Genomic DNA, 22,636 nt, shown 5'->3' with positions numbered 1-22,636 from the left:
CACATTTGTACATTTTCCCTCCTCCTTTCTGTGAATTATTCCATTTTGTCCTTAAAAGTGGGGACTTTTTTCTTCAATTGTTTAAAGAACTTTTTTCTCCATTCACAAACCTCATTATGTTTGGACATAATTTTCAAGGTTAGAATGGCAAATTTGAAACACTTTCTGTGCCATTGTGAACGTAAAATGTGAAAACTAAAAATGTAAAACAAAACTCTTAACATTAGACTGTTCTAGCAAAATAGAGAAACTATGAAAAAAGAATTAACTATATAAGAATTTTTATGTGCTGGGACATATTTTCATTTTACAGAACTCTGCTATTTGATTGAACAATAGTGGAAGTAGCACTAGAAAGCTAAGGAATACATTTGCATAGAATTTGTGACAGCTGAGGAATCACAAGATTTTAAATTCTGGAGAAAATTAAAATATAGGGCCTCCTTAAATTAATGGCCCCAACTCCCCCAGTCTAACAAGTACACTGAGAATACTCTCTATCCTCACATGCTTAAAGTAACTGAGGTCCAGATTAAGATGCCAAAATTTCTTTTGAAAAAAGACACCTGCCAGCTAGCCATCAAAATAGCTCCCAAAGTTTCAGCAACAGTATTGACCATATCAAATAGAATAGTTTAGGCAGTTTTTATTGTTTTTATTTTTCCCATTGTCTAGAGCTACCTGAGAATGTTAGGCCTCCAAGATATCCTGCAAGCCTATAACACAGGATTTTGCACCTTTCTTTGCTAGTGGATGGAGGAGAGGTAAAACACCTCAGAACACTGAAAATGACACTAGACTTCCATGTTTAAGTAAATGAATCAAAACTTTATCCCACATAAAGATGTAAAAAATTTGTTTTAATCTGGAACAGTATTTTATCCTCCACTTTGCTGATCCCAAGATATAGGTCTATTCATTATTCCAGGTTCTCTAGTGTCTGAATTTTGATGCCAGCACCAGAAACAGCACCTAAAATGCAGTTCAAGTCCAAAAGCAGCATTTGTCCCTAAATTTACCTCACATCCAGACACACACATATTCTCCCATGACTCAGTGGCCTTCAGGAAGATCAAACAGAATCACATGCCGTATCAAATAATATCTGACATATATGTGGCATTATATTATATAACATGATGGCGTATAAGATTAGAAGACCTCCTGGATTCTGGAAGCACAGATACACAGGTCCTGCTTGTGGCACACTGACAATTTGAGTTTCTCCCTGGACTGGTAGGGGTATAGCCACATGGCCCTTCTCAGCAGGAAAATGCTCATCCAGAAGAAATATTTAACTACCAAATTACTCTGCATAAAAGATAGGAACCCCATTCCTTCAAGTTCTTTAACTGTAGCCAAATTTCTGCAGCTTTTTACTTTTCTTACAAATAGCACACCTTCAACAGAAGAGTAGGCATCATGCCAAATCTCAGCTGGCCTTTTTTTTTTCTTTTTTTTTTTTTTTTTAATTAATTCACAAAATAAAACTTTCTTACTTCCATCTTATGGTCTTTTTAGAAATATCTGAACCATCACTGTGATGGAACAAAAATATTTTCTTGAAGAAGACATAAAAATTAATGTTAATGTCTTACAAAGATAAGAACAAGTAAATGCAAGTTTTAATCAATCATGTTATTAAATATTAACACTACTATAATTTCATTCCATAATGAGACTAGAAGCAGACACATGTTAGAATAGGCCATATATGGGTAGAATTTGCAGCCTTCTTTCTCTTCCCCAGGTCCCTGATATTATCATAGAATCACAGAATAGTTTGGGTTGGAAGGGACATTAAAGACCATCTGGTTCCAAACCTCTGTCATGGGCAGGGACACCTTCCACTAGACCAGGCTGCTCAAAGGCCCATCCAACCTGGCCCTTCCAGGGATGGGGCATATACATGTAAACAGTAAAGACTATTAACAAGAGCAGCAAGCTAAAGTAGACCCTGCTTCAGTTTCAGGATAGTAAAAACAAAACAAAACAAAACAAAACAAACAAAAAAAACAAAAACCAAGAAAAAAAAAAAAAAAACCAACCAAACAAACAAAAAACTAAACAAAAAAAAACAAAAAAAAAAAAAAAGAGAGAAAAGAAGTTAAAAATTATGTCTTTATGTCTTTAAAGTACTGGCTATGAAGTTATTTTCTAAAATAATAAAGTAATCCCTTATAACTACTGATTTTTTTCTTTTTTTATTTTCTGTAATACAATATCATGACCTGTGGTCTGTTTGTAGGTATGTACATTGCTATAGAAAAAAAGTACTGAAGACATATTTTTCACTTGGTCTGTATTTGACTGCATGAATAGTTCTTAATACTTCAACCCTGCACACATGAAATACACAAGTCAGTATGTGTTTGGATCAGGTCATGATATCAGTGTCTGTCTTGGCATACAGCAGTATTGACAATGCTGCATCTTTGTTTTGTCAAACAGCCTTACAATGAAATTATAGAAGCCTACTCAAGACGAAAGCATTGTCTTACCATGGCAGATTGGCACAGGAGAATCCCACTGGTACATGCCATTTTGGTAGCGCCTGCACGTCGCGTTATTGTGACCAATCATTCTATACCCAGGTTTGCAGTAGTAGCGAACTTTGCTTCCAGCAGGACCACCAGTTTTATTTATAATTCCACCATTCCTCAAGTTAGAGTTTAAACTGCAATAAGGAGCTAAAAACCAAAAAATGGACATTATTAAAAACAAATCAAATGCACTTAATGTACAAAATTAAGATTATTTATGACATGTACAAACTTTGAATGCCACTAAAATCAATACTGAAACCTTTACAGTACTTTTGGAATCCTCAGTGAAGATTCAGACTACCTATAACATCATGAAGTTCAAAAACAAAATTTGTAATCAAAACCAGTTTGTACTACTGCACACAAGGAAGCTACAATCATGAAGCATATAGAATGTTCAGTAAGTTTGCTCACACTTAATAAACATTCTACTACAAATCTGATAACTTTACAAGCATAAAATTATTCTTTGAGCTACACAATATTCAAAACCAATTATAAACAGCTTTATTAAAAATTTCAGTGCATTTAGACACATACATCAAAGTTCAAACATTTTGTCAAATATGTTAAACGTTTATAAGACAAATAACAGTACACTGATTCTTCAGATGTGTGTTTTTTAGATTAAAATGCAGTTAGTTTTTTGTACCTGTTCTCTCAAAGATATAGGCAAGTATATTATTTTTTAGAAAAGGCATGTAACATGACTGACTGTAACTTCTTAAATGTTGAATTTACACTACATATGAAGTAAGACAGAATGCACCTCTTTGAATTTTGAAATGAAAGTAAACCTTGCTTAACTTTAATCACTACTCTACTAATATTTTTTGCAGAGGGGTTTTCATGACCAGCATGGTCCTTGAGTACCTGTGACATATAAATGGAATTTTTTTTCATATATGCTGAGTAAGAAAAAGAAGTACAATTTTTTTTTTTTGTGTGTCAAAAAGAGAGCAATAAAGACCATTTTTTAAAATAAGGTTGCAGTATCTGTCCAGAAGGATGTATGGATACCTGAACTGGATGCAGATCAAGCAGAAGTACAGTATAGTTTGACACACTATATGCAGAGTTAAAAAATGAATCTGTTTGTAGAACGCAAACATTTATCACTAGATAAAAGCAACATGAAAAAATTATCTGGACTCCATACTGATGTACAAGTCATAGCGTATTGGAAGCAGGTATGCACTGTGCCAAGCTTACTGAGATTATCTTTTCAGAATCAGCATGGCAGGACCATGGCTTTCTGAAAATAAATCTGACTGCACATCCACCACTGAAATAAGCCTACTAACATTCTTCATAGGGAAGACACTGCTGAGCTCCACCGAGAACTAAATGTCAATACCAATAAGACTGAGATTGCAACAACAGTTGGAATACTCCCTCCATCATACTGAAATGTGTCTTAGGTATATTGTGATATTAATTTTCACTTCTGTAGACAATTATGTAGAAGTTGTTTTGTTTTATTTTCACAAGTGCATAATTACAGATTTCAATATCTAGCTCTATTTTTAAATTTTTATCTTTAATGTATATTTTGTCACCTTATGGTGCACCTACTATATCAATTACTACCTAAAGAAGAATGTTTTTGTTCATTGACAGAGTTCATAGAGTTGATTATATTCCTAACTGAAACACTTCCTTTAAATGTCTAGATTTAGATGCAGTATATCAAAGTCAATATTTCTAAGTAATAACACCCAACATAAGCAGTAAAGCTAAGTCCAACATTCAAGATACCAAAAAATATTGTTATCTGTTGAAACTATACTATATAGTTCTCAATTAAACAACATTATTTCTACTCGAAATGTTATTTCTGTACATTCTTTCACTTGAGGACTAGCTGAAAAAAAAAAAAAAACCACATTAAATCATAAAGGAAGAAATTAAAACTAGAATGAAAATTAATAAGCCAAGATGGTTCAGTAAAATAATTTTTTAGGGCCATGTTCTATGTCCTTTATAAGCATGGTGACACTCACTTGCCTGCCTAAATTACATTAATTATCAAATTACTCTTTAAAAAGGGGACTTGACATTTAAACAACCACGTGGCTTTAATTTTCCTTTCAACATATTGAAGAATAAATAAGATTGTTATTGCAAAACAAGCAGATTAAGACCTCTAAAATCAGCTCCAGTAACCTCTTAAGTGCTATTTAATTTTAAATATCCTAGATCTTAAGAAAAGATGGTGAGTCATAAATAAAATATGCAATTCAGAAAAAACTACAAATTTATTACATCAGTACTGCAATTTTAGACATAAAATATTTGTCTGTAGCCCAGTAATACTGTATAAAAATTCTAACCATATTGTTTTTCTGTATAGTACTTTCATTTCTACTTTTTTCTATCTCCTCCTATAACCATTTAATCTGTACTAGTAATTCTTTTATTAAACTGTTAACACTGTTATTCTAACAGTAAATTCTTAGCTAGATATAAAAGAATAGGGTTTTTAATGCATAATAAATTTTTAGCATAACAGGTTAGACTTCATGTTCTAATTGCCAGGTATTTATTGCCATGCTTTAGCTGTGGCTGATTACAACAATAAATATATAAGATCATCCAGAGAGAGAAGCTTTAAAATGGCATGAAATATGGGACATTCAGGCTACTGAATTACACAGAATGATGTCAAAATACTGAAAATTTCCTCAGGAGCCAAAAGGGAAATCTATCAGTCATAATTTTTGCTTATGTTGTAACAATTAATAATTCCTTGAGCCCAAAAGCATGGTTTAAGCTCTCCAGTGAATCAAGTGGTGTTCAGAGAAGAGTCAAGCAAAAAAAATCATTTGAACTAAGAAATTTGTAGAAGAAAACAAGAAGGAAGACGAAATAGCAATATCACTCAGAATTTACTTCAACATCCCTTTGAAAATACTTAATTTTGAAAGTTTATTGTTGCAGATATTCTACAGAAAACTATATCCTCCTTTCCCAGATACCCTGATGACTCCTGTATATTTTCTGATTTCAACCATCTCTTCAGCCTACCATTACTAATGCTTATTTTTCCTGACAACCCGAGGTCAGTGAGTGGCAGAGGATTCATGGACCTCTAAGAAATAGGGAAGAGGAGATCTGGGAACTGAGATACCTTGGTAAAAGTTTGTGGTCATCTGCCATTGTGAAAAGGCAGACTTTCAAGTGTGAATATAAAATTAAGAGATGTGTTTGACAGGGTAGGGAGGTTATAACTGGAGAAAGGAGAGAAAGAGTATTTGAGATGAAGGTGCTGATTTAAGAGCCATGGGGAAGAGTAGCCATGACAGATCATGCATAGAGATGAGAAATGGGAATGTAGGGACTGGAGACTAGGAGAAAGTGATGAAAATGAAAGAAAGAGAAGTACTCAGCCATTAGTGGTGGTACCAAAAGGATTGATGAATCAGAGGCCGAGACTGTGCTCAGAGTAAAATATGATTCAGGGAAAGAAAAGATTATAAAATCAAATGAAACTGACTAGTGGGGCAGAAAGAAAGAGAAGATCAGAGACAGAAGCAAGGAAGGAGGAGGATAACAAATTAGAGGAGTCTTTGTAAAGAGGAAGAGAAATTAAGATGTTAAGCTAGATGGGAAAGAAAGATAGATAAAAGCTGGATAAAGAAAAACTTTATGTTTTCTACCACTAAAAGTAGACTGTGATTTGTAGGGAGGGGTGGAAAAAGGGTGGAGATGAGAAAGAAGGGTTGAGAAGCACAGCTAGACTGTCTTGGCAGAGGTATTTTGACCATAATGGGCATAAGGTTTGGGACAAAAAAGGTATGATGAATGACACTACATGAAGTGAGGTGGATTCCTTGAAGTAGAATGAAAAGTTCACTAGATAGCAGTACAGAAAAGTTCCCATGTATCAGAAATGGGCTGTGCTCCCAGAGTAGCAAAATTTACACTTTCATGACTGTTAAGAGTGTTTCTGACACACATAATATGCATTTTGTGATGTAAACCATATATGTTTGGATAACTTATGTTTAAAACAAGTATTTAATCTAGATCAGATCCATCTTCCACTCTTACAGAAATTCTTATTAATGACTTTTCAAAGTAGTAGCAGTAGGGTGGTAGCAAGTCAGAAGCCATCAACAAGGTTACAGGCAAACGGTGTTTGTAATCCACAAACATGTAAAAGTTCTACTACAACTATAGTACTTTGTGCTGCCAAGACAGCATGATATGTATAGAAAAGGCTGATACGCAAAGCAATATATTATATCTAAGCTATAGATAGCATGAGAAGAAGAAAAGCATTTTAAGCAAATTATCTAAACATTCTGAAGACGGATTTTTATTTTACAACTCTGAAAAGTACACTTGTTGATACAGTAAAGGAATAGTGATAAGTATACATACAATTCCCTTCTTAGTCACTATCTTAGTAATTTTTAATCTGTTCTTGAAACTGAACTCCCTTCAGAGCCTAGGATGAAGCACACATAACAACTTCTAGGATCAGGAACTGACATATTAACAGAAGAATCACACACAAAGCAATAAATAAATATCTGAAGACCTGAAGTGTAAGCAAATATTTGAAGAATGCCAGACTGAAAACTACAGAGACTGTAAGCTGAGTGTAAATTTTGAGCTTAAGCAGAAATCCATACAGTGCACTCATAAAATACTGCAGCCTTGTGTCAAGGACTACGGTGATAAAATGCTGTTTTTCTCCCAGGCAGTTTCTGGGGGAATCTGTCCTGGAATCTCACGAGGCTTAGCTGAAATAGGTGTAATCACACAGGAGAGCTCTTATCTGGGAATGACAATGTTTTACCACAAAATGTGATAAACTTCTATGACTGTTCCAGTGACTGAAGCAGCTTTACAGTTATAGATTTAATTTATTTTTCCAGATTATATATTGTCCACATTCTTTCAAGACCTCTTAGATAACAGTGTATTTTGTAAGGCAACATACTGAACATTTTCAGCTCACTTATAATCAAAACATTCAGCTCACTTAACATCAGAACTTTTGTAATTTGCCACTGAATATCAACAGGATAATAGCTGCCAGCTAAATCACATATCACTAGTCATCAGATATGTGGACAGCAACATCTATAAACACTGATCTTGCATTTGCAAGACCACACACTTCCTTTAACAAAGCATATTCTCTTAATAGCTGGAATGCTTAAATATTTATGCTGAGGGGTTGTTTTTGCTGTTTGAGACACTCTATCTCAGGCAAGTTCAATTAAATGACTCTGAATTAAAAATTAAAATTCTTTTAAATTCCATGTCCAACCCTCCCAGATGATTTTATAAAACTCACTCTCTACAGGGAATATAAAAAATTTTATCAAAGAATTAATCTTAGCAAAGGACTTGATTTCCCAGCAGTATCCTTGATCAGTAGTCAAAAAAAGTAATATGAAGAAGATATTTATAAGTATTCACAGAAACAGCACTATGTTTGAAATTATAAATAAATGAAAAAAATTCCTTCCGATACCGCAGAGATTTGTTTCCTTACATGCTAGACTTTATGTTGAGAAATAAAAAATCACACCTCAGTATATTCCTTCCTTTTAACTTTTCTTTTTTGGATACTTAATTGTCTTTGTCATATTACTGCGGAATCTGATCTCCTTGTGCTGCTATTCTTTAAATATCCACTGTAGTGGATATTTATAGTGTAGTGGCTACTGTCATACTCACTGGCATAGATAAGAAATTGGACACTGCCTAAAGTAAGTAGGTAAGGACACATAAGAAAACTAAATATATCTTTTCTGACTACCAAAACATTCCCTTAATTAATGGAAATCCATCCATTCCATATGTTACTTTTCACTTTAAAATGTACAGGATCAAGATGGAGAACAATACTCAAGCAAACAACAAAAAGGGATCAGGCTGTCATTCCTTTTCTTTTGCATTTTATTTTAAATCTAACAAATAAACAATATGAAAAGACAAGATAGATTTGCAAAAGCCTATTCTCTCTTTAATGATATAATTGTGAATGTCTGCAAAATAAATACCTAAGTAAATAATCTGCTATTTATATGACAGCTGTTCTTACTGGTGGTTCAATATTTATAAATCATCCTGAATATTTTTCATGATTCACAGTACTGTATAAACCTTTGCTGTGACCTTCCCAGTGTGCAAACCACCATCTAAAAGTTACAAATTGCAGAAGAAACAATTATACAGACTCTGACGAACTTCTTCACACAGTTCCCTTGTCACTTCTAACCATCTACTGGAAAATGTAAAGACAAACTAATCAATATTCTTTTATTTTAAACTGAAATAGAGAGGGAGTAGGAATACTTGTTTAACATATCCAAAGCTTAAAAATAACAATAAAAGAATGGGGAAGAACTAAGCTTCTTGCAATTACATATGAGGTTAAAAGAACATAACAAAAGTATGCTGGGTTGACCCTGGCTGCACACCAAAGCTGCAGAATTGATCCCTTTCTCAGCTGTGCAGGGGAGAGAAAATATAACAAAAGGTTTGCGGGATGAGATAGGGACAGGGAGACATCATCCAGCTGTTACTGTCACAGGCAAAACAGACTTGACTTGGGGAAATTAATTTAATTTTTTTCAATCAGAGTAAGATAATGAGATACAAACCAAATTGTGAAAAGTCTCTGCTCTGCCTGCCCTTCCCTTCCTCTCCTCTTTTCCCAGGTATGCTGGTTTGTCTGGGATAGAGTACATTTTCTTCGAAGGCTCTAATATGAGGCTGTGTTGTGGATTTCTGATAAAAACAGTGTTGATAATACAGGGATGTCACTGTTGAGCAAGGCTTACACTGAGTCAAAGCCTTTCTGCTTCTCACACCATCCCACTAGCAAGGAGGCTGGGTATGCACAGGGATTTGGGAGGGGACAAAGATAGGACAGCTGACCCCAATTGACCAAAGAAATAGTCTATAAGATATGGTGTCATGCTCAAAAATATAAGCTGTGAGATGAAGGAAGGACCAATGTTGGAAGTTACGTTCAAGTCACCACTAAGACACTGCTCCCCTGGAGATAGCTGAACACCTGTCAATGGGAAGTGGTGAATGAATTCCTTATTTTGATTTGATTGCATTGCATGTGCAGCTTTTGTTTGACCTATTAAACTTTACCTGTTTATCTCATCCCACAAGTTTTCTCATTTTTATTCTTCTGATTCTCTGCTCCATCCTGTATCTTGCTGTGGGGGCAATGAGCAGGCAGCTGGGTGGGCCTTAGTGGTATACTAGGGTTAGAGAGCAATACAGGCTTCAAGAAAACTTACTTTTGGCACCTGGAGCACCTCCTCCCCCTCCATCTCCACTAACCATGGTTTCTGCAGAGTTGTCACTCATGTATTCTCACTCCTTCTAGCTGCTGCTGAGTATATATATATATATTTTTAAAGTCTGTTATTGCAGAGGCACTGCCACTATCCATAGCCAGCTGCAGGTCCATCTTAGAACCAGCTGGACCTGGTTCTTTTGGACATGGTAGAAGCTTCTAGCAGCTTCTCAGAGAAGCCATACTTGCAGCCCCCCTGCTATAAAAACCTGACCATTTAAACCTGAGGAATAAGGAAAATTAGTGCTATTGGCAAGAAATTGCCAATAACCAAATATTAAACAAATTAAATAACCAAAAATTAAACAAAAGCTTGTAAATGTTATAGTGGCAATGTCAATTTGAAAAGTAGCAAATGAAGTTCCCATGTGGTTCCCAAGTCCTTGTGCCTCCAGCAGATATGCCAGGTACTATATTGCACTTTCATTCCTTTTACCAATAATTTAAGAAAAGCAAAACATCTACTTCTTCTTAGTTATGCTTCTCCCCTAGCTTGCTTTGGTAAGAATGCGTATGCAGGGTTATAGATTATTGAGGGATGCTATGCAGATACTCTGTAGATTAAGAAAGAGATCATTAAATATCTAGGTCTTAGTGCAGTTAGGAAATGTATAATTTAGACTAAAATCTAGTGCCTCTATAATATGTCAAAGCCCTTAAAAGAATACCCATCTGCTGCAATACCTCAGCTTTTTCCACTGAGATTTAGCAAAAAGTCTTATACCACATGATAGTAAACATAATATTAAACAAACATCATAATATTAAACAAACAGCTAAACAAACCTTAATTGTAAGGTTGCATGCTAAACAAAATATTAAGCATTCCCATAAAAGCTTCTAGCACTTTTTAACAGTGAATAAAATTTGTAACTACAAGTCAAACCTAGCTGTGACAAAATGACAATTTACAAAATTTTGTGCACAGCCATAGCTGGAGACGAAGGGAAAGGTTATGGGAGGGCAGTAATTCATTTCAATAGGATCTTAATCATGAGGAAGCCTGCTGGCTCAGTCACAGCTGCCACAGTATCAATAGCCTTTCTGGGATCTTGTATTTTTCCTACTTTTATGATGTTGCTCTCCCTCATTAGGATTCAAATCCAATTGTTTATGCTGCCGCTCACTGTTACTCTTCTTTCATGCTGATTATTTCCATTGAATTTCATGTAAAATGGACAGAAGTTTAGAGAAAAATGCAGGCACTGACTGTTAGTGAAGTGGAAAAAGCTAAACTGTTGTTTGTTCCTAAAACATAGCCATAAGGACTGAAGCATATCTGTCTCCAGTCCCCCAATTTTATTGTTAGTCATAGCTATTGCCATAATAATTGATGAATTGAGCCTAGCAATTACAGACCACTTCTTCCATACTGCAAAACATGTTTTGTGTACATGCAAAAGTATAAAATATTTTGCCATTCCTCAAAAATCAGCCTCCTTAATAATTTGATACTTACAAACCAACATCTTCATATGAAGTCTATTCATGTAAACCTCACTTTGAATTAATGAATGAAAGCCCACTCCTTTCACTGCCACACATTTGAGGGCTACAATGTGACAGGTTCTCTTTGTTCCCTCTTGCACATTCTGAATCTAGCTATTAAATCCTGCAATTGCTTTTCTACTATGAAAACCTATATTAATCTCCAGTGTGCTTGAAAAAAAATTTCCTTTCCCCATCCCTCAGCTTCAGTTTGTCTGTAGTAATTATCCAGAGGTGCAGGTGAAGATAATGCTTTTAGTGATTTTTTTCCTGACTCTAACAGTTTCTGCTTAGTTCTCAAATCCCCAGAACAATCATAATTATGCTCTGAGCTGAGCCCTGATTTTATGTTTCAGTAGCAAGTGAAACTTTCCAGAAATTAGACAGGCAGAGCATGGATAGTACAGAAAAGGAGTGAGCTTCCCAAAAACTGTCCTCCCTAAGAACATTTATCATGACTAAATAGGAGATACCTGGTACTTCATGAAATGTTCTGCTAAAGCATTCTTACTATTCCTTTCTCTACTTAATTTATATTGACAATTATTGGCCATCAAAATTAACACACAGGACCTTTACATTGCTAATCAAGTCCAAACAGAGAAGCAAATGTTAATGACAGCAATTATCACCTTTCTCTGTCTACACATACTGTTCACATCATGTAAATGATCCCTTGCCAAGCCTTTTAGTTGCAATGTGTCTGTAGATGTATGTGTGGAAACATCATAAACAGGCTGCAAACTGAGTAAGGGTCATTATGTCTACACATAGCACATAATCCAGTACTGCAATATGTTTCTTCTTGATGTTTATTATTAATATGGGAAATAATTATGGCACTAGTTAGATAGACTACTCACATATTTTCATGTTACAAGATTCATATACAGCCTGTTGAAGATATGAGGGATTTATTTCCCCCCAGTTTTTCATTTATTTGTACATGAAGGAAAACATAATAATGAGGCTGTGAACTGTAACTCTAGGAAATTGCAAATCTAATAATTTCGTACTGAATTGCAGCTGAAGTACTGCACAGCTATTGAGGATCAAAAATTCTCACTGCTGAGTACTTCCCTGAAAGTCTAAGGGTTATCCTTACCACTACATTTCAAAGGCCTCTCTCTGGATCTGATAAGAGAACAGGTGCAGGGAGGAGTATTAATTGGAGAAGTATCTATCTGGAGATCACACACTGGGAAAAAATGGAGAGACCAAGTTCTGTACTTGACTTAAAACAGAATGATTTCACATCCTTAAAATAAACATTATAAAAAATTACCTTCAGAGAAACAGACATTATATTAGAAGTGGACAACAGTATATCCACAAAATATAATTTAAGAGAAAGCATGAATAGTTACCTGAGTAACGGATCTTGAATCCTTTCTTGCTGGTTGCATGATCAGTTGACCAGCGGAGATACAACTGATTCATTTTGCTTGTGAAGTTCAGTTGCCCAGAATGATTGCCACTCAAAGCAACCAGTAAAGGGCTTTGCCCAGAAGAACCTTCGGAGATGAACAAAGAAACTACTGAAGTTTTAAAGTACTATGAATTTAAGTAATTCTTTCAATATTGTAACTAAGCTGTGAATGTGAACACAGTAGAATAGGAAATAGCCAGACATGTCCTTTTCAGAGAAATAACTAACAGATCTCAATTTATACTGTCCATCTGGTTTTAGGTTTTCACTAGAGAGTATTATAATTGCTTTATATTTCCATTTGTTTGTAGCTAGATAAAAAATCTAGGCACAAACAGATGGAAATATAAAGCAATTAGTGATTTCTCCATGAACACTGAAAAAAGTAGTGGTTTAAAAAAATAAACAAAGGTATTCATTTCTATTTGACACAAATACATTAAATGAGGGTCTGTGTCAGCTCCATGCCCTTTTAAAGCTATGATTTATTTAAGCTCTTTTCTAACTAGTGAGTGGTAGCAAGCCTATACATTCTTTGATATTGTACATCTTGTATAATTTAAACACCACCATATTACATAATGAACACAGTAGCTAAAAAAAGGCTCCATCATGTGTAAGACCACCAGTTTCACTTGGAATACACATATGTACAAGTGCTATGAATTTGCATGCTTCACTAGTTCCGTTAATTAATATGTTTATTATAGTTTCATTTTAGCGTAACGCTCATTTATGGTAAATACAAGATGCTGAAAAACTGTGTCCTGGCCCTAAACCAGTATCTTCACCAGAATAAAACCCTAGAGGCACAGATAATCATTTTAGGACTATTTATATAACAACATATATACAAGAAAACAAAAAAAAATTCGTGTATCAATCCGATCTCCTACTGGAAACTTTCTGAGACATGAAATGGCTTTTTTTTCCCTCCATATGAAGGTCACATTTTCTCCAGGTGAAGCACTCCCACGCGCTCATCATGTCCTTTGCTCCATGTTTTTTCAAGTTTAAGAAAACTATGTCAACCAACCTTATCTTGGTCAGAGTTGCTAAGACAAATAAAGAGCTTCATTCATTTTTTGCTGAGTTTGAGCAGCTACAGCCTGATCATGTTACATGAAAATAGAAAAAATAAAACTGAATCAAATAACACCTAAAATTCAAATACAATTGAAAATTGTTATCAGCCCCATCCAGTTCATTAAAAAAACGAAAAAAAAAAAAAAAAGTGTAATTTATGACTGGGACATTTCAGGTACAAAAGGGAGGCTATGGAAGCCACAAAAACATAAACATTAAAATGATTTCCCAGTTCTTAGGAACTGCATTTCAGTCACCCTAATGACAATACTACAACTAAGTTAATATTACTAAAAAAATTCTAAATAATAAATGCATCTACAAAATAAGAACAAATAAGCATTGCTTTAGGCACAGGATGCTCAGCATGCCCTCATAAAAATGCTTCATGACTTGTTTTTTTTATCATATTGCAGAGTCAGTGTTTGATAATTACAGTGTAGGATAAATTATAAGGAATGTTAAGGTTAGTTCCTATTTTTGCTAGAAAAAATTATTTAGAACATGACATTTGACTCAGTTACTCTTTGATTCACTTAGGATTTTGTAAATCTGTTTAATACCCTTGTTACAGTTTGGAATGTAAATGTCCTTTTAAAATTCTCAAGGGACTAAAAAATGGACTTCTACAAATAAAGACCTATTACCCACAATAAGATGAGAATCCTTATTAGTGATCAAGAAATTATTTTGCAGCACCATATGCCACACCACATTTTTTAATCATTAGAGAGAATTGATTCAATGTATTTTAGTTTTTGCTTTGTTTTTTCCTGGAGTTGAGTTTCAGTTTCTGTATCTTACCTAACAGTCAACTCTTCAGATGGTGTTCAAGAAGGTCAGCAGCATGACTCAGTTGTTCTTGAATCTGACATTTATTTAATTATTATTTCAGAGTTTGTCTATATAAGAAAACACTCAACACACTCAACTTTTGATGTGGTGATCTGTCATACGGTATTCTCTTGAATATTAGAAAAAGTTGGCATTTCCTTCTATTTTCAGTCATAGATTAGTTTTGGTTTATTTCAGAGAGAAAAAAAAATACTTTCTGTAATAAATTAATGCTATTCAGTGTAAATACCTGAATGTAATATTTTCAACTTCAAAATACTTTAATAATTATGTTCATGTAATATTTATGGCTTCTATGGTTTAGAATCCAGAGAGGGTTTTCTAAGGGTATGACAGCTAATTGGGAATGGTTAATGGGCTTGTTGCTCCCACTTGACCAGGGTGACTTTACTGACTGGCTGCCCAACCTGATCATCATCCAGCTGCTGAAGCACCATAATGTACAGTCAGATACCTGTGCAGTCAGGTAGGTGTAGTCCTTGCTGTGCTTTGCATTCCAAAGCTGCCTTATAAAGCAATCAGAGATGAGTGCCTTAGCAACACCAATTCCCTAAATATTTGTCTTGCAAATCTTTATACAGTTTCTGCATAAAGTTTGATGATGTATCTTTACCTGTTAGAGATAGATCAGTGCAGTTCTACTAAACCAGATGAAATACACCGTTTTGGACCACACAAGGTCCTACAATATGACATATATTTGTTGCAAAATGCAGCAACATTTGAGTCTAAGTTATAGCCACCACTGGAAGCAGTATAGCCACATCAGCATTGTCTTCTGCCCCCAAAAACTCATGCTGAGATGTGTAACTAATTAGTCTAGCAAACCACACTGCTAATGTGGCCACAGGGACACAAACAAGTATCTCTGCAAGGCGCTACAATGGGCCATATCTGAATATCAACTTGTTGAGAGCTAGCTCAGGAATCTCCACACGGCATTATAGTTGAGAGGTTAAAAATATGCCATTACCTTTTTCACTTAAGGTTGCTGGTAGGTGGTAGAAAAAATTACTTCTGCAGAGATTCAGTAGAGATGAATTTGTAAGAATATTATTTCATGCCATGAAATTAAAGTGCTTAAAAAATGTAGGAATGGCATTAATTCTTCTCTCAGATCTATTATTGATAATCTGGTTTCATTACATTTAAATTCCCAGGAAAGAAAACAAAAATATAGCTCAGGAAAATTATGCTGTTTCAACAGAATTTATCAAAAGAAAACAGAGTGATCAGACCACTAGAAAAGTTCCAGTAACAGTCCATATTGTCTTTGATACAAAATGGAATAGAGGAAAGCCAGGCTTAATAGATTTTTTGCACTGTTTTCTGTACAAACCTGACATGGACCAGTATACATGTTATGAAGAAAAAATATGCTATGATATGGCATTTTTAAAAGCATCAAAAATATTGTGGATTTTTTTTAAGGATGTTTCTGCCAAAAAGTGAAAAAAAAATAGTAATTTGGACATTAAAATCTAATCCTTCAAAAGAATATTTAAAACAAGATACCTCAAAAGATCATATCAAAAGATATGATCATATCATATGATCAAATCATATGATCAAAAGATATGACCTTTTAATATTTTTTCATGCTCTGAAACTCCCATAGTGAATATTCATCATTTCTATCATACTTGTCATATATTCGAGGTTAATGAAGGAAGATATGATAATGGTCTCTAAATGAATAAAAATGTATTTAAGAAAATCAGAGACTAGTTATCCTTGTCAATCAATGAGAACATAATAAGTCATAATAAGTTCAGAATGAAATAGAAAATAAGAATTAAGTAGGGTGCTTTGAGGATTGACAACACATTTTTCTGCTCTTTGTCCCAAAACAGATGAACACTTCAACAGTGGTATATTCAAACAGTGAACAACACTGGTCTGCTATGCTATGGAGAAAACAGACAGGGTATTTGAACTCAAATTTCAGTATTGTGACTCAAATAATTTTATTCATTTGGACAAATGTAATTATAACCCCAAAATACTTTGTCACCAGAAATGAACCATTATGGACCAGCATGTTAACTTCTCTTTTTAGACACCTCCATACATTTCCCAGGAAAGAGAAAACTGTGTGACTTTCCTAGGGAAGCTGCAGTTGTTACTGCTCCTCTGTAACAATACCTAAGAAAATTTAAAATCTTCTCTGTCTTGAATACATTTATAAAAACTTTCATTGGCTAATAGATTTAGATTTAAGGCAAAAGTAATAGGAATTCTGAATTATTGTTTAATTTTCAGAGATCACTGCGTTATGAACCCAACAATTTCAAATCAAGGCCCACTCCACCCAATATTTGTTCTTGTGTAATAAGATAGAATTTAAATCTTTCTTACCATCAAATACCTCCAGCTCATCAAATTGCTTTTCACTTTGAAACATTTCTACAAAAATGGAGATGTTATATCCTGGCTCAACCTTAATAGTCCAAGAACATGTCTGAGAGTTGGGGTAGGTGCCTGGATAACCTGGACTGAGGATCACTCCTGATGATTCTGTACGAATTTCATTTGCTGGACATTGTGCTAAAAAGGACACAAAAAGAACACTAAGAATAGCAATGAAACAAAGTGCTGCTTCTCCATGAAATGCATGCTTCAGGATCAGTTTCCAAATGAAAACATCTTAAAACCATATTCTAGATGGAAGGGGAAAAAAATTCCCTATAATACGCATGGAAACAGGACCACTTTTATAATCTTGCATTTAGGAAATACTATATTAATTTATTAATTACAGTAAAGCATCTATCCAGAAAGAAATATGTTAGAGCCCAAAGAGGTTTTAGTCAAGGAATTCCCATATGTTGGTGTGATCATTCACACAGGTGAGAAAAAAGTACCGGTAAAACTTTTTGTTTGGAAGTTGTATTCTATTTGATATCATAAAAAAATGACCCAGCTTTAAGAATGAAGCCTGTTACATGAAGGTGACAACATATTGAAACATCTAGACATACCAGATCATTTGAAACAACACAAGTTTTATGTAAAGTGTTCATTTTGAATACAGAATGCTCCAAGTCATCCAATTAAGACCTTCTCAGCAACAACTTCCCCCGTTATTAAAGTCTGAACTTTAAATTTCACCTGGTATTCATAGGCATTTATGATCTCTGCATACTTGTTGCATCCCAGGTTGCATTCAGATTAGGGCTTTATAATGTTAGTTAGCCAGTTCTGTGTATCCCCGTGTTTTCCCCCGCAATGGTTCACTCCAGGCTGCCTGCCATTGGAGCTTACCCATGTCACTCCTGTAACCACCCCCTGTTCATTCCTGAAACTTCCCTGTCAGTTACCCAATCCCTGCGTTCCTGTTCATCACGGAGCCCTGTTGAGTTCCCGCTGGTCGCTGTGGTCCATGTCACTGCCACGTTGCCTGTCCCCATTGGGTGGGAGGGCTTCCACATTCGTCTGCCCACCCCCTATAAAACCCTACGTGCCCTCAGTCCCGTCGCCATTTTGTCCACGTGGTGCTAGGGAGCAGCCGCGCTTCTCCATCGCAGCTCCACGCGACAATAAAAGCTCTCCAGCCAACTGTGTGGACAGACTGGGCATTCCTGCACCTCTTTGTCTCGCCCTAGCGCCGGCCACAGAGCACGGCCAGCCCCACCGCCAGTGTGCTGAACGTGACAGTGCCTGGGACATGCGGCAGCCCCGGTCCCACCGAGAAACAGCGCCCTAGCCGGGCTCTCCAGAGCTGCCTGGGACCAGGGGAAACAACTCAGTGCTGCACATACTGAAAGAAGTATAATATATTAAAATACTGCAAATTTTATATCCTAAACACTGGTTTGATTAAGAAGTTTTGTTTGTCACTATTTTTCTTTAACATTTTGTTAAAGAACGAAACATGTCACGTAGGACTCATTTTTTCAAATCTGTTTCCTGTTGAAGTCTGATATATTTTGTCCACAGTTTCATAATATATGCTCATATTAACAATATTTTTTGTGTGAGATTCACAGATATATCTTGACAGAAATGCATTCCTGGAAATCATCTGTCACAGTACCCAAGCAATTAAATAAAGGTTGTAAGAAAGGTGAAAAACAAAACAACACAGGGAAAAGTGATCAGCGGAAAAAGTATACTACAGGGGGAAATCCACACATAAATATCAGAAAAAATCATTAAAAACTGGACCATTTCCTTCAGAAGACCTTTTGCAAACTTGGAGGTGAAATTTAGTTGTAGCTGAAAAATTTCTTCAGTCGGAGAGAAAAATGTCAGCCAGTGAAAAGGAGGGATGTAATATGCAAGTGAGACTAGGCCATCAAGCAGGGGAAGAAGATCTGGGTTGGGCAAAAGATTATATGCAAATAATTGTTCTTTGGCATATATCCCTTTCTGCCATCATTTGACAGGACTGGATGCAGCACACAGTACCCCTAAGAGGCAAAGCCATCTTTCATAGAAGATCCTAAGACAGGGAAAGCCCGTGGGAAAATAGTATATAAAGCAGTAAGAATTCTTTAGACAATAATCCAGGGATTGACTCTTGAGGTAGAAACACCGGTAGTTAAATTACACCGAGAAATTTCACATGAACTTCTGTCTAAGAATATAGCATTGCATATGTTTAATGATAGTAGCTTCTTTCATTCTTAAAATTAAACACATTGCTGCTTTGACTTCCTCTATTCTTCATAACAAGACAAGAATAACTTTGGAAAATACTGTCAAAAGGTGCTCTGACTCATAAGTTCACAGAAAATACAACTAAACCTGCAAATTCTCAGAGAAAAAACTGGGCATAAAAATATCATCAGATAAATAATAATTTTCCCCACATTGTTTCCTCTCCGACATGAATAAAAGTGCACATCAGTGATAAAGACATGGCACAGTTGACATGGCACAGTTCCACAACCTGCTTTATCCTGTAGTATCATTCCTTATGCCACAGGACTATTTTAATAAGGAAAAAGGTGTTTTTTGCTGATCCATTATCAGCTTACTTGAATTTTTTATTAAAAATGGTAACATCTACTAAAGCAACTTGAGAATTAAAAGCCTGTCTTCAAAAATAACAAACTCAAAAATTACAAGTGCCCTGGAGAAATAAGTGATGCTGTCAGACTTTTCACAGCAAGACATAGTGACTGTTTTCAACACTGGAAAATTGTCACCTCTCTGGATAAACTATGATTTAGAAATGGCTACAATTAACTAAACCTGACAAACAAGAAGTTGCAATGTATGGGTCATTTGGAACGGGACATAGGAGTGTAGGAAGTACATCTGGAGTGTTTTTGTAAACATGCCATATCTAAACACTAGCAGCACAAATGTTAAGGACACAAATGTCTTCTGTCGCTTGCTTTTCCTAAGCATCTTAGGGAGTTATGGAAATAACCATTGGTCAAATCACTCATGAAACCAATGACATAGTAGTCATTCAGATTTGGGGTTTGTAAACAAAATCTGGATGTTACACAGATACAGTCCAGACAAGACTAAAGCCTGGTGATCTCATTACTTAGGAAATGTAATAGTACAATTATTCCTGAGAAGTTTACAGCTGGGTTAATCAGGTTAAAAGGCTATTATTGCCTCCTTTATATGGGTGCTCTTTCAGCTAAGTTACCACAGATATCATTTTCAGAGAGGTGCCCTCTAAGTATCTTCTTAAGAACTTGCTGAATAGACTCTATTTATTTATTCCAGTATATAAAGTTTTTGGAATCCTGCATGGAAGTCAACAATTCAGAGAAGTGAAAAATGTTAATTTCTTTTGGGATAAAAAACTGTCATAGAACAGGAAGAAAGACACACTCATATTGCACAGACACTGACTGGGATCATCTGAGAAACCTGTGGCAGTGCTCCAGAAAAGAAATGGTAAGAATGGTCTGCAAAAAGTAAAATATACAGGATTAGTAAGTTGTGGAGGGGAGAGGAAAGGGTAAAAAACCCACTGAAATTACTTTTTCCGCCTCTTTATTTCAACTGCTTTGCTCTTGGACTATCTAGTTTTTCTTGTAAAGACATCAGGCACAAAAAGTGAAGGAAAGAGACAAGGAAATAGCTTATTTACTAGATTTGAAAAAATAACAATTTTTTTTTTTCAAAAACATGTAAAAGTTATCAATAACAGAGAAAAATTTCTCTTAGCTGTCTCATTCCTTGCAGCCAAATCTTAAGAAGGGACCTGAAACTAAATTATTCACCATGGGGTGAAATAATGCCTTTTGCAGATGTTTCCTCATGCCTTTCTCTCATAATTGAGAAAAAGTATGATGTTGCTTTCTAATTGAGAACATTTATTTGGTAAGTGAATATTAAAAATCAACAGCTTAAAGGTCAGAGTATTTCCTTGAATGCATCATCACCTGTACACAAGAAACACATCAGAGCAGTGATGCCAAACTAATTTTTACCTTTTTGCTTTTATATATTCTTTATATATTTGTAGCTCTGTAGCCTATTATCATATAACTACATAGATTCATAGCTAGCATTTCACCTACTCTGTTAGACAGAAAGACAGAGCACATTCCTAGAGACTTGAATCCTCTGGGGACCAGGGTTAAATTCTCTGGGAACCAAAGTTAAAATGGCTTCTCAAGATACTTTTTCATAAACAAAGTTTAGTCAGTATCTAGAGGGGGGATTTCAAAAAAGAGTTTGAACCAGGGAGGAATTACCTCATCACTTGTGTCTCTAACTGGGGATCCTTATTTATCAGTTATACTAATTTGTGGAACATAAAATTGTGTCTGCTTTATGTTACTGTGTGCATCTTCAGCACATTTGTGGCATGCATTCCAGGGTGTTGTGCACCATAAAGGATTCTTTACATACGTAACTGCATTTTTATCACCTAACTGCATCTGACTTTTTGTCTGACTGCTTTTAGGACTGAAAAGACATCATCAGGACTGCTGTAGGAATTCTTTCCTCCACATATTCTATTGTATTCACTTACTGAACTTCAGAATTTTGCTAACATTAACAATTTGCAAAAAGGAGAAATAATGTTTAAATGGGGAAAAAAATGTACCTCTCTACTCTAGCATCACTAATAGTGATGCTAGGGGTGAAAGGAGATATGGAATATTCCTCTGTGGTACTGAGACAAAACCAGCATATTCCTAGAGCAGAAAATTCAAGTAAAATCAAAACTATTATGCTTTGATTGAACTATTATGTTCTTTCTAACCTATAAACAGCTCAATTCCTCTTTTGTGCTAGGACAGAAATGACCAAATATTTTTAAACACTGAGCTATAGCTTCAGCTCTTCTTCCTATTGCCAAGATTTACTTGGCGAGACTCATTCAACAAGAAGTCTTTCAATCTAAAATGTTCATAGCAGGTGTACCACAGGGACTTATGAGAGGAATAGCTCTGAAGTTCTTCAGGGGAAGGCAGACTGTGTATTGCCCCTTTGCAGTCTGGGAAGCTGGCTGTACTATGGGGTTTTGTGGAAAATTGTCTCGGCTCACCTTGGCCTTTATTGGCTCTTTCTGCCCCCTAATGAATTATTCACCAATTCCTCTCCAGTATAGCTTAGCTGCTGATAACAGAACTTAATCTCTAGGCTGGAAGCTACACTTTACAAGATTTAAATTTTACAAGATTCATACGTCTAAAGACATATGAAAACATAAAACTGAGATACTGAGACAGTAAGACTGATGCACCTTGTTCTTTAAAACAAAAGGCAGAACCATTTTTCAGTACCACAGCTAATACCTATAATTTGAATAAAAGTTAACTCCACAGTGTTATTATCTTGTATTCACCATACACAAAACAGGTAAAGCTATTTCAAGCTTTTTTTTCAATAATATTAGCTCTCTCCTTTTAGCATAACATTAAAAAAAATAGAATACTCCTAAATAAAAAATGCTCTGGTTAAGGCATA

At 35.3% G+C, this 22,636-nt stretch overlaps 1 protein-coding gene across 1 annotated transcript in view; it reads right to left on the bottom strand.

Moving 5' to 3' along the window:
- The window catches only part of CSMD1 (CUB and Sushi multiple domains 1), a 1,093,428-nt gene that overhangs the window by 78,102 nt on the left and 992,690 nt on the right, over positions 1-22,636 (bottom strand). The window contains exons 47-49 of the mRNA XM_053974810.1: positions 17,102-17,290; positions 12,741-12,887; positions 2,502-2,690 (exon numbers count right to left, since the gene is read on the bottom strand). Coding sequence (XP_053830785.1) covers positions 2,502-2,690; positions 12,741-12,887; positions 17,102-17,290 — 525 coding nt within the window. The remainder of the gene's footprint in view (positions 1-2,501; positions 2,691-12,740; positions 12,888-17,101; positions 17,291-22,636) is intronic.

The sequence above is a fragment of the Vidua macroura genome, chromosome 3 (assembly GCF_024509145.1).
Source record: "Vidua macroura isolate BioBank_ID:100142 chromosome 3, ASM2450914v1, whole genome shotgun sequence".
Classification (NCBI taxonomy): domain Eukaryota; kingdom Metazoa; phylum Chordata; class Aves; order Passeriformes; family Viduidae; genus Vidua; species Vidua macroura.
This window is presented reverse-complemented; position numbering and strand designations above follow the sequence as displayed.